The 13,612-nt window shown below is 41.2% G+C and overlaps 1 protein-coding gene across 10 annotated transcripts in view; it reads left to right on the forward strand.

The window, feature by feature from the left end:
• KCNQ2 (potassium voltage-gated channel subfamily Q member 2) overlaps positions 1–13,612 on the forward strand; it is a 65,350-nt gene that overhangs the window by 17,500 nt on the left and 34,238 nt on the right. For all 10 annotated transcript variants that reach the window (XM_075845887.1, XM_075845889.1, XM_075845891.1 and 7 more), the window contains exons 2-5: positions 5,817–5,907; positions 6,209–6,335; positions 6,796–6,971; positions 8,753–8,881. In XM_075845887.1, coding sequence (XP_075702002.1) covers positions 5,817–5,907; positions 6,209–6,335; positions 6,796–6,971; positions 8,753–8,881 — 523 coding nt within the window. The remainder of the gene's footprint in view (positions 1–5,816; positions 5,908–6,208; positions 6,336–6,795; positions 6,972–8,752; positions 8,882–13,612) is intronic.

Raw genomic sequence — 13,612 nt, forward strand, 5'->3', positions numbered from 1 at the left:
GCCATTTTTTGGGGAATCCGCCGCTGTCGCAGAGAAACACATCCGCAATTACGGACGGCGCTATGGATGCACATCCGTAGCCGTCCGCAATTTTGCACTTGCCCATACACTTCTATGGGGAGTCCGTGCCGTGATTGCGAACAAGAATAGGACATGTTCTATATTTTGCTGATCATTCCTACGGCCTGGACACACCTAGGGAAAGGCGTTCGTGACCTGTAGAAATAAATGGGTGCGCAATTTCATCCGTAATTACCTGATCTGTAGTTACGAATAAAAACTATGGTCGTGTGAATGGGGCCTTATAGTGAGTAGAGGGCTGCATGTGACCGGGGCAGTGTCATGATGTGAGGAAGGGAATCAAGGCGGGGAGGGGAGGGTACAATGACTGTTATATCCTATGAGAGCTTTCAGCAGTACAGAGTGTTTCAGGCAGGGAGTGTGTTCTTGTGGGAGGGGAAGTAATCTGTCAACCCAAATGGTGATGTTACGGAGAACAGGGCTCCATGTGGGAGATCGCGCAATGCGTTTTAGATACTATAAGAGCTGCCAGCTGCACAGAGTATTTCAGGAGAGCAGTGTGTTTCTGAGGGGGAGCAGTGATTTGTCCACTTATGTGATGTTAGTGAGAACAGGGCTCCTTGTCATCCGGACAGTATCATTATATGAGTTGAAGAATTGAATGAAATGGTATTGTGCAGAATAAGTGCTAGATACTATCAGCACAGAGTATTTAAGGAGAGGAGTGTGTGATCTTGTGGGGATGCAGTGACCTGACTACTCATGTGATGAGGTAATTGAGCGCACAGTGTCTTGATGACGAAGAGGATTAGAAGCAAATGACTGGTCATAGCCTGAGAGTTACATAGTGGAAGGAGCAGGGTCCCCCAGCAGCACAGAGTATTTCAGAAGTTGTGTGCCGCTCATGTGGGAGGAAGTGACCTGTTCACTCAATGTTGATATTGAGGTCAGGGCTGCAAATGTCCCTTAAATGTTATCCCCTACTTTATTACATTGCATCACGCCACACACCACTTAAAGGGACATCACCCCAAAATCTCAACACAAGTCCCTACAACATACTTGTCACAGGACCGGTCCCTACTGTCTATGGATGCCTCACCCTGCACTATAAATGAGCCAGTCCCTATGATAACTATCCTGATGTCCTGCGGCTTCGAGGGATTGTTGATAATGACGGATTTATAAAATGTTTTTTTTTCTACAACCGCAGATGAATTCTCCTTCTCATTATCCCATTATACCAGCTCCGGGTGACGGGATGTTCCTTTAATACCCAGGATGTTTCTGATGCAGAATTTATAAACAGGCGCTACCTTATAATTGTCTCTAAATATCAGGGCGAGCTCTTCTAGAACGGGGGTCAGTGCTCATGGGACCAGGGCGGGTGTATTAGGCCAATGTGCTGACTGTAGTAAAACCTCAAGGAAGTGCTGAAGTCAAGTTATTGAGTGGATATTGCTCTTCTCACTAAATTTGAGATACCCCCTGGGACTGGAGAAAATGATCCCCCCCCCCCCCCCAACAATCATTGTATATTTGCTTTGCTTGTACTCTGGTATCTCTCTCGGGAAACAGTCCATTACCCCCCCCCCCATTCTCTGCAATTAACGGAACCCTATAATTCCTGTAGGTGTTGGATTCTCATATGTCACGTAGGAGGCAGGAGAACAGGATGGGGAGGGGGAGTTCCTAAAAATTTGCCTAACCAGAAATACGAGATTAGTAACTGTAATCCTTAGGATCCTAAAGAGCAATACCACCCGGAAATGAAAGTTCTCTTACCCCTGCAGATCCATAATTATGTCTATAGGGGCAGTATTATAGTCATAAATTTTTGCACATATAGGGCAGTATTATAGTAGTTATATTCTTGTATATAGGAGCAGTATTATAGTAGTTATATTCTTGTATATAGGAGCAGTATTATAGTAGTTATATTCTTGTATATAGGAGCAGTATTATAGTAGTTATATTCTTGTATATAGGAGCAGTATTATAGTAGTTATATTCTTGTATATAGGGGCAGTATTATAGTAGATATATTCTTGTATATAGGGGCAGTATTATAGTAGTTATATTCTTGTATATAGGGGCAGTATTATAGTAGATATATTCTTGTATATAGGGACAGTATTATAGTAGTTATATTCTTGTATATAGGAGCAGTATTATAGTAGTTATATTCTTGTATATAGGGGCAGTATTATAGTAGTTATATTCTTGTATATAGGGGCAGTATTATAGTAGATATATTCTTGTATATAGGGGGCAGTATTATAGTAGTTATATTCTTGTATATAGGAGCAGTATTATAGTAGTTATATTCTTATATATCGGGGGCAGTATTATAGTAGTTATATTCTTGTATATAGGGGGCAGTATTATAGTAGTTTATTCTTGTATATAGGGGGCAGTATTATAGTAGTTATATTCTTGTATATAGAGGCAGTATTATAGTAGGTATATTCTTGTATATAGGAGCAGTATTATAGTAGTTATATTCTTGTATATAGGGGGCCAGTATAATAGTAGTTATATTCTTGTATATAGGAGCAGTATTATAGTAGTTATATTCTTGTATATAGGGCAGTATTATAGTAGTTATATTCTTGTATATAGGGGCAGTATTATAGTAGTTATATTCTTGTATATAGGGGCAGTATTATAGTAGTTATATTCTTGGATATAGGGGGCAATATTATAGTAGTTATATTCTTGGATATAGGGGGCAGTATTATAGTAGTTATATTCTTGTTCATAGGGGGCAGTATTATAGTAGTTATATTCTTGTTCATAGGGGGCAGTATTATATTAGTTATATTCTTGTATATAGGGGGCAGTATTATAGTAGTTATATTCTTGTATATAGGGGGCAGTATTATAGTAGTTATATTCTTGTATATAGGGGGCAGTATTATAGTAGTTATATTCTTGTATATAGGGGGCATTATTATAGTAGTTATATTCTTGTATATAGGAGGCAGTATTATAGTAGTTATATTCTTGTATATAGGGGCAGTAATATGGCAGTTATATTCTTGTATATAGGGGCAGTATTATAGCAGTTATATTCTTGTATATAGGGGCAGTATTATAGGAGTTATATTGTATATAGGGGCAGTATTATAGTAGTTATATTCTTGTATATAGGGGTCAGTATTCTAGTAGTTATATTCTTGTATATCGAGGGCAGTATTATAGTAGTTATATTCTTGTATATAGGGGGCAGTATTATATTAGTTATATTCTTGTATATAGGGGGCAGTATTATAGTAGTTATGTTCTTGTATATAGGGGGCAGTATTATAGTAGTTATATTCTTGTATATAGGGGGCAGTATTATAGTAGTTATATTCTTGTATATAGGGGGCAGTATTATAGTAGTTATATTCTTGTATATAGGAGGCAGTATTATAGTAGTTATATTCTTGTATATAGGGGCAGTAATATGGCAGTTATATTCTTGTATATAGGGGCAGTATTATAGCAGTTATATTCTTGTATATAGGGGCAGTATTATAGGAGTTATATTCTTGTATATAGGGGGCAGTATTATAGTAGTTATATTCTTGTATATAGGGGGCAGTATTATAGTAGTTATATTCTTGTGTATAGGAGCAGTATTATAGTAGTTATATTCTTGTATATAGGGGCAGTATTATAGTAGTTATATTCTTGTATATAGGGGTCAGTATTATAGAAGTTATATTCTTGTATATAGGAGCAGTATTATAGTAGTTATATTCTTGTATATAGGGGGCAGTATTATAGTAGTTATATTCTTGTATATAGGGGGCAGTATTATAGTAGTTATATTCTTGTATATAGGAGGCAGTATTATAGTAGTTATATTCTTGTATATAGGGGCAGTAATATGGCAGTTATATTCTTGTATATAGGGGCAGTATTATAGCAGTTATATTCTTGTATATAGGGGCAGTATTATAGGAGTTATATTCTTGTATATAGGGGGCAGTATTATAGTAGTTATATTCTTGTATATAGGGGGCAGTATTATAGTAGTTATATTCTTGTATATAGGAGCAGTATTATAGTAGTTATATTCTTGTATATAGGGGCAGTATTATAGTAGTTATATTCTTGTATATAGGGGTCAGTGTTATAGTAGTTATATTCTTGTATATAGGAGCAGTATTATAGTAGTTATATTCTTGTATATAGGGGGCAGTATTATAGTAGTTATATTCTTGTATAGGGGGCAGTATTATAGTAGTTATATTCTTGTATATAGGGGCAGTATTATAGTAGTTATATTCTTGTATATAGGAGACAGTATTATAGTAGTTATATTCTTGTATATAGAGGGCAGTATTATAGTAGTTATATTCTTGTATATAGGGGCAGTATTATAGTAGTTATATTCTTGTATATAGGGGGCAGTATTATAGTAGTTATATTCTTGTACATAGGGGGCAGTATTATAGTAGTTATATTCTTGTATATAGGGGGCAGTATTATGGTAGTTATATTCTTGTATATAGGGGCAGTATTATAGTAGTTATATTCTTGTACATAGGGGGCAGTATTATAGTAGTTATATTCTTGTATATAGGGGTAGTATTATAGTAGTTATATTCTTGTATATAGGGGCAGTATTATAGTAGTTATATTCTTGTACATAGGGGGCAGTATTATAGTAGTTATATTCTTGTATATAGGGGCAGTATTATAGTAGTTATATTCTTGTACATAGGGGGCAGTATTATAGTAGTTATATTCTTGTATATAGGGGCAGTATTATAGTAGTTATATTCTTGTATATAGAGGGCAGTATTATAGTAGTTATATTCTTGTATATAGGAGCAGTATTATAGTAGTTATATTCTTGTATATGGGGGCAGTATTATAGTAGTTATATTCTTGTACATAGGGGGCAGTATTATAGTAGTTATATTCTTGTATATAGGGGTAGTATTATAGTAGTTATATTCTTGTATATAGGGGCAGTATTATAGTAGTTATATTCTTGTACATAGGGGGCAGTATTATAGTAGTTATATTCTTGTATATAGAGGGCAGTATTATAGTAGTTATATTCTTGTATATAGGGGCAGTATTATAGTAGTTATATTCTTGTATATAGGAGCAGTATTATAGTAGTTATATTCTTGTATATAGGGGGCAGTATTATAGTAGTTATATTCTTGTATATAGGGGCAGTATTATAGTAGTTATATTCTTGTATATAGGAGACAGTATTATAGTATTTATATTCTTGTATATAGAGGGCAGTATTATAGTAGTTATATTCTTGTATATAGGGGCAGTATTATAGTAGTTATATTCTTGTATATAGGAGCAGTATAGGCTAAGTTCACACGGAGTATTTTGGGGGAGGAATATCTGCCTCAAAGCTCCAAACGGAATTTTGAGGCAGATATTCCTCCCCCAAAATACTCCGTGTGAATAGCAATTATCGCGCCGTTTTTCGCCCGCGGCCATTGAGCGCCGCGGGCATAAAACACGCTTTCTCCTGCCTCCCATTGAAGTCAATGGGAGGTCGGACGCGGAAGCGCCCGAAGATAGGGCATGTCACTTCTTTTTCCCGCGAGGCAGTTTTACTGCTCGCGGGAAAAAGACGCCGACGCCTCCCATTGAAATCAATGGGAGGCGTTCTCGGGCCGTTTCTGCCGAGTTTTGCGACGCGGTTTCCGCGTCAAAAAACTCGGCAAAAGACCCCGTGTGAACATAGCCTTATTATAGTAGTTATATTCTTTTATATAGGGGGCAGTATTACATTCGTTATAAATGTATGTTCTCTTTATTCTCAGGTTCCTACTTGTCTTCTCCTGTCTCGTTCTTTCGGTCTTTTCCACTATTAGAGAGTACGAGGAGAAGTCAGAGGGTGCCCTCTACATACTGGTATGTACGAAAAATAGATTGTCCGCTCTATAAAGCAAAGATGTTTTGAATAATGTCATTAATGGTGGACCATTTTTTTCAACTAATATTCTTATTAAAGGGGATTTACATATTTTGTTACCATTGCCCATTACACTGGGGCCCCTTAGAGCTCCCCTTAGGGACGGAGTTGATGAATCTTAATTTTGAAAATAAATAAATAAATCATACCTCAAATGTAATGCTCCCTGGGGGTTTAAAGTGTAGTATCCCTTTTAAATTTCTTTCTTATAACCCTATTCCAATCTGTCCCGTCCTGCAGGAAATTGTCACCATTGTGGTCTTCGGGGTGGAATACTTTGTCCGGATCTGGGCTGCCGGCTGCTGCTGCCGTTACAGGGGATGGAGAGGACGGCTGAAGTTTGCTCGCAAGCCATTCTGTGTCATCGGTGAGGCGCCTTCTACCTTTTATCTTTGACCTTTCGAGTCACTCGCTAGTTATCTGTAATAATCAGCAGGTACCCTGCCTATGTAATGTGCCCCGTGCATAGTGACAGGGATCTAGCAAACACCATTGCACCCTGGCAGTGGTGGCAGAAGAGGCCCAAAGGTCCCTCTGCCAGGTGAACTGTATGACACTACGGAGTCCCTGATACAGATGTAGTATTGGGACGCAGCAGCTGTAAATTAGTAGTCAGAAATTGGAATAAGAGGTCTGCTTTTTTTTTTTTTCCCCAGAAACAGCGCCACTCATGTCCAGGGGCTGTGACTGGTATTGCAGCTCAGCCCCTCTGGTTTACAGTTTTTTGTTTTTTTTTTATGTTTGTTGTAGTACCATGCATTGACATAATGGGAAAGTTTTTTTGGGAACAAACAAGGTCATCTCCTTTTTCTTTCTTGCCCGTGCAGACATCTTGGTGTTGATCGCGTCCATAGCGGTCCTGTCTGCAGGGTCACAGGGGAATGTTTTCGCCACTTCAGCTCTCAGGAGTTTGAGGTTCCTGCAGATTCTACGTATGATCCGTATGGACCGGAGAGGAGGAACATGGAAACTACTGGGCTCTGTGGTGTACGCGCACAGCAAGGTATCGCTCACTGTACAGGGTATACTTTATTATGAGGGCAGAGAGCTGATCAGCCTCGCCTGCTGAGTGGAGGTTTCCAAAAACTTTCAAAGTTTGTACCCCCTTGTTCTTACCCGGTCACAGGGTGCACTCCTACCAACCCCCTTCCACGGATGTGCTGATTACAGTGCCTACAGGTACTCACCCCCTATAGAAGTGGTGCCACCTACAGGCTGATAGCAAGTATTGCACAACTTTTTGTTTATTTAATTTTTAAACCTATAAATCAAAATATTACCAGCAAATAAGTCCCAGAGTCATCAGAATTGTTTAAAATTCCATTCACTTGTTTCTGAGAAAGCTGGATGACAACCAATACAGCTACCAGTACGGCTATGTTCACACAGGGCGCAAAGCGTATCCGTGCTGGATGCCGCAAAAGAATTACGACCGAAAAACAGTGGTGCAGTTTTTCGGCCAGAATTTCCGCTGCGTAAAACTGCACGTATATAAAAGAATACATACGTACCATCTGACGTCCTGCTGACCGGCCTCCTGGGATGACATTTATCCCATGTGACCGCTGCAGGCTGTGATTGGCTACAACGGTCACATGGTGAAACGTCATCCGTTGAGGCCGGCCTGAATGAAAAAACAGAGACTTCTGGTTAAGTAAGATTTTTTTTTTTCTGACTTGCGTTTTTGGCGGCGTAATCACAGATTTTCCGCCGCAAAAAAAAACAACTTCTGCCATTTTTTTGTGGGTTTTACCTCCCCATTGAATTAGATGGGGAAAACCTGCTGCGATTACGCAAATACAATTGACATGCTGCGGATTGTTCAAATCTCATCCACTTTGCCACTACTCTGTTAGGCTATGTTCACACGTAGGAAATTTTGCGTCGTGTTCCGCCTCCTCTTCATTTCAATGTGAGTTGGAAGCTTTTTTTTTTTTTTTTTTTCCCGCTAGCTGAAATAATAAATAAATTTAATAAAAAAGCGCCCTGCTTGATCTTTGGCCGGATCCTTACTGAATCTCCCATTGATGTCAATAGGAGGGAGGAATCTTCCCTCCTATTATATAATATATATATAATAATTCTGCATATTGTTAAAAAAGAAGCTGATTATAGCGTCTACTTCAATAATGAATTACTCTTTAAGCCACTTATCCATTCACTTAGGCTTCAAGGTTTCCTGTAGTAGGTGTCAATTGTTAGAACACTACACAGATGTAGCAGAGCAGAACTTGACAAATCATCGTTTTCTGTCGTGAAGAGTGATAACTGCGTTAATATAATGCATTAGGTTCCCTGCAGTCTTATGGAAAAACCACAGTGACCAAATAGCGCTATCACAGCGAGGTGTTGCCAAATTTATGGTTCCGAACCAAACCGGCTCTGCTACATCTGTATATAATTGCAAACATTTCTTAGCCTACCATAGTCCATTTTTCAGATGTCCAGCATGAACCTGGTAGTGCTCATAACGTTTCTTACTATGAATAACCTTAAAGGGCCACTAGCCAAAAAGTCCCCTGATTATAAGAGAACCGCGGTGTTATAAGAGGAGCGGCTGATATCGGTCACACAAATGGATGTCTATATATCTAGGAGTAATCCGCATGAGAGATATTTGACATCAAGTAGCGATCATGAAGGCATGGAGATGTCTGGACTTTCTATCGGTTAGAATGCTAGAAATGGCTGATAACAGGGAACAATAGATTGCACTAAACGAAATATAGATGGCATTGACTGTAAGTTTAAGGTCCCTTTAAGGAGAATATTTTTTACTTTTAGGAACTGATAACTGCCTGGTACATCGGCTTCCTGTGCCTCATCTTGGCTTCGTTCCTGGTGTATCTGGCAGAGAAAGAAGAGAACAGCGACATGTTTGATACTTATGCCGACGCCTTGTGGTGGGGACTGGTGAGTGTCGGAGTTCTCGAGCTTACACCATCTACTACAAAACACACTAAAGCATCGCAGGAAACTTGTAGAACATTTTTCTTCATTATCATTTTTTTACATTTGTAGTTAGATACACCCTAGTAGAGATCGTATCTAAGGTTGTGTTCACATAAATTGTGGTCCATCTTGCTTGGCAGCCATATCGGAGATACTGTCTCTGATAGTCATCCCATTGGAAACACTAAAGGTAGCCTCACCCAGCATGAATTGCTGATAACCGGGAGCAATAGAATACAATTACTGGAACTGCATAACAAGTCAAGATAGACTTTAGGTTTACTGTCCCTTTAAAAAAGGTTTGCAGATCAGTACGGTACAGGCTTAATGAGAAGCAGCTTGATCGCTCTGATGGAACCTGCGCCTCATAAATATTTGACTATGAAGTGGCTCCGGGATATCGCTCCTTCCAAGAAATGTGCCGCATTCCTGTATAAGTGATGTCACTGGCTTAAAAAATATACTTCAGTGTAATATAAAGGTCCCTCAACCTATTCAGGTCCATATTCTTGTCTATTAGGGGTTTATTACAGTATTCATATTCTTGTACATAGGGGGCAGTATTAGGCCTGATTCACATGAACGTTGTATACGTCCGTGTGCTGTGCGTGAAAACAACGGACAGCACACGGACCCATGTAACTCAATGGGGCTATTCAGACATGCGTGATTTTTCACACAGCGTGTTTCAGTTGCGTGAACCACACTGCTTGTCCTGTTTTGGTGCGTTTATGTGGATCACACACCCATTGAGGTCAATGGGTGCGTGAAAATCATGGACTTCCGCGTGCTGTCCGTGATTCACGCACCAGTTGCTAAAGAAATGCAGAGAAAAAAATAAATAAAATGTGTACTAACACTGACGTTAAAAAACGGATGCCACGACGAACTGCAACGCAGGAAAAACGCTGCGTTTTTTTGTGGACACAAAACGGACACGTTCCTAAACGTAGTAGTTATATTCTTGTATATAGGGGCAGCATTGTAGTAGTTATATTCTTGTATATAGGGGGCAGTATTATAGTAGTTATATTCTTGTATATAAGGGGCAGTATTATAGTCACTGGCGTAGCTATAGGGGTCGCAGCGGTCGCAATTGCGACCGGGCCCCGAAGCCAGGGGGGCCCACGGCCCCCCGCACCACATCAATAAAAAGTTACTATAGTAACTCGGGCCGCGGGCCCCTGTTACTATAGTAACATACTTTACTTACCTTCCTGGTTCCGGATCGCAGCGGAGGTCCTGACGTCACAGCGCTGTGCCGCCGCGCACAGCATCGAGACTACAGAACTCCCGCCGCGGCCGAAGAGGAAGGTAAGGTTATTATCCCTGACTGGCGGGGTCTGACTCCCGGGACCCGCCAATCAGCTGTTTTGAAGGGGCCGCAGCACTCGTACGAGAGCTGCTCCCCTTCATTCCTGTCACTTCATTCCGGTCACACTGTGAATCGGTGTCGGCGATTCACAGTGTGGGCGAGTAGTGAAATGAAGGGGAAGCAGCTCTCGTACGAGTGCTGCGGCCCCTTCAAAACAGCTGATTTGCGGGTCCCGGGCGACACCTCATCTATTGATGGCCTATACTGTGGATAGGCCATCAATGTTTAGGGACTGCACAACCCCTAAGCCTACGATGTAGCAGGCTTAGGGGGCCCAGAAGACAGGATCACAGATTGTGTGATCCTGTCTGCTGGGCCCTGTATCTAAGCCAATCACATGGTAGGCTTAGATACATGGCCCATGTGTGATCCTGTCTGATGGGCCCTGTATCTAAGCCTACCACACTGTAGGTTTAGATACAGGGTCCCAGCACACAGTAATCTTATACTGTATAAGATTACTGTCTGCTGGACCCTGTATCTAAGCCTACCTTGTGGTAGGCTTAGATACAGGGTCCCACAGACAGTATCACACATGGGCCCTGTATCTAAGCCTTAGGGTATGTGCACAGACACTAATTACGTCCGTAATTGACGGACGTATTTCGGCTGCAAGTCCCGGACCGAACTCAGTGCAGGGAGCCGGGCTCCTAGCATTATAGTTATGTACGATGCTAGGAGTCCCTGCCTCGCTGCAGGACAACTGTCCCGTACTGTAAACATGATTATACTACGTGACAGTTGTCCGGCAGCGAGGCAGGGACTCCTAGCATCGTACATAAGTATGATGCTAGGAGCCCGGCTCCCTGCACTGTGTTCGGTCCGGTACTTGCGGCCGAAATACGTCCGTCAATTACGGACGTAATTAGTGTGTGTGCACATACCCTAACACACGTGTTACTAATCATTTTTTGTGTGTTTTCTTACAGGTTCGGTCGTTGGACTACGGCAGATTCCAGGACTACTTCGATGACAGCTTTTTTTTTATTAATAAAATGGTTAATGAGGGCTGTGTGGGTTTTTTTTTTTATTTCAATAAAATATTTTTTCTATGTCTTTGTGTTTTTTTTTAAACTATATTACTACCGCCTTAGTAATGGCCGCCGGCTGATTGACAGCATCCATTGCTAAGGCGGGGCTTAGTGTTAGCTGCTGCAGAGGCTAACACTAACCCCCTTTATTACCCCGGTACCCACCGCCACCAGGGGTGCTGGGAAGAGCCGGGTACCATCCAGTACCTGACCATCTGAAGTGATGGTCGGCCACTGGGGTGGCCGCAGGCTGGTATTATCAGGAGGGGAAAGACCAAAAACAGTGGCCCTTCCTACCCTGGTGATGCTAGGCTGCTGCTGCTTTATTGTATCTGGCTGGTTATGAAAATGGGGGGGACCCCACGTCATTTAAAAAAAATAATAAAATAATTGGAAAGAACGATGTCGGGTCCCCCCCAATTTTCATAACCAGCCAGATACAACACAGCAGCAGGCAGCATTACCAGGGTGGTAGGGGGCCACTGTTTTTGGCCTTCCCCAGCCTAATACTACCAGCCTGCGGCCACCCCGGTGCCTGCCCGTCACTACAGATGGACGGGTACTGGTTCGTACCCGGCTCTTCCCAGTACCCCTGGTGGTGGTGGGTACCGGGGTAATAATGGGGGTTAGTGCAGCCTCTGCACCGGCTAACATTAAGCCTCGCCTTAGTAATGGAGGTTGTCAATCAGCCAGCGGCCATTACTAAGGCGGTGATAATAAAGTTTAAAAAGATACAAGCACATAGAAAAAATATTTGATTGAAATAAAAAAACAACCCTCATTAACCATTTTATTGAGAATAAAAAAAACGCCGTCATTGAAGTCCTCGTATCCGAAGTCCAACAACCGAACCTGTAAAAAAAACACAAACACACAAAAATAATCAGTAACACATAAAGAAGCAAAATTATTATTCTTACCTATCCTGGGTCCAGCGCTGGAGCTGCAATGTCAGCGAGCTGGGCCCTGTATCTAATCCTATCATGTGTGATACAGTCTGCTGAGCTGTGTATCTAATCCAATCATGTATGATACTGTCTGCTGGGCCCTGTATCTAATCCTATCATGTGTGATAGTCTGCTGAGCTGTGTATCTAATCCAATCATGTATGATACTGTCTGCTGGGCCCTATATCTAATCCGATCATGTGTGATACTGTCTGCTGAGCCACTGTATCTAATCCTATCATGTGTGGTACTGTCTGCTGAGCCACTGTATCTAATCCTATCATGTGTGATACTGCCTTCTGAGCCACTGTATCTAATCCTATCATGTGTGATACTGTCTGCTCAGCCACTGTATCTAATCCTATCCATAGTTTATAGGGTCGTAGTGCTATAGATATGCTATGCTGTCTCATATACACACTTTTTTTGGGGGCGGACACATATGTATTGGGGCTATTTTCCCTGACATTTTAAGCCCTGAGGGTATGTTCACACGGCAGCGTCTGTTACGGCTGAAATTACTGTGCTGTTTTCAGGAGAAAACAGCACCGTAATTTCAGCCGTAATGGCATGTGCAGGCGTCTTTCGCTGCGTCCATTACGGAAGTAATTGAAGCTGGTTTTCCATGGAAAACGCCTCCATTTACGTCTGAAGAAGTGACAGGCACTTTTTTACGCGCCGCCTTTTGACAGCGGCGCGTAAAAAAAATGACCATCGGCACAGATCATCGTAAGACCCATTCAAATGAATGGGCAGATGTTTTCCGACGCTTTTGAGCCGCATTTTCGGACGTAATTCAATGCTAAAACGCCCGAATTACGTCCGTAAATAGTGTGTGTGAACCCAGCCTTAGTGACGCCCCCGGCTGCTAGTGCTGCATTGTTGGGTTACTTAGGAGACCCAGCGATGCAGCTGAAAGCGGACCGTCGGCCATGAGAAGTTTGGGGGGGGGGGGGGCCCAGTAAGAATTTTTGCATCGGGGCCCATGAGCCTCTAGCTACGCCCCTGATTATAGTAGTTATATTCTTGTATATAGGAGCAGTATTATAGTAGTTATATTCTTGTATATAGGGGCAGCATTATAGTAGTTATATTCTTGTATATAGGGGTAGTATTATAGTAGTTATATTCTTGTATATAGGGGGCAGTATTATAGTAGTTATATTCTTGTATATAGGGGGCAGTATTATAGTAGTTATATTCTTGTATATAGGGGGCAGTATTATAGTAGTTATATTCTTGTATATAGGGGGCAGTATTATAGTAGTTATATTCTTGTATATAGGGGTAGTATTATAGTAGTTATATTCTTGTATATAGGGGCAGTATTATAGTAGTT

This window comes from Rhinoderma darwinii, chromosome 13 (assembly GCF_050947455.1).
Source record: "Rhinoderma darwinii isolate aRhiDar2 chromosome 13, aRhiDar2.hap1, whole genome shotgun sequence".
NCBI lineage: Eukaryota > Metazoa > Chordata > Amphibia > Anura > Rhinodermatidae > Rhinoderma > Rhinoderma darwinii.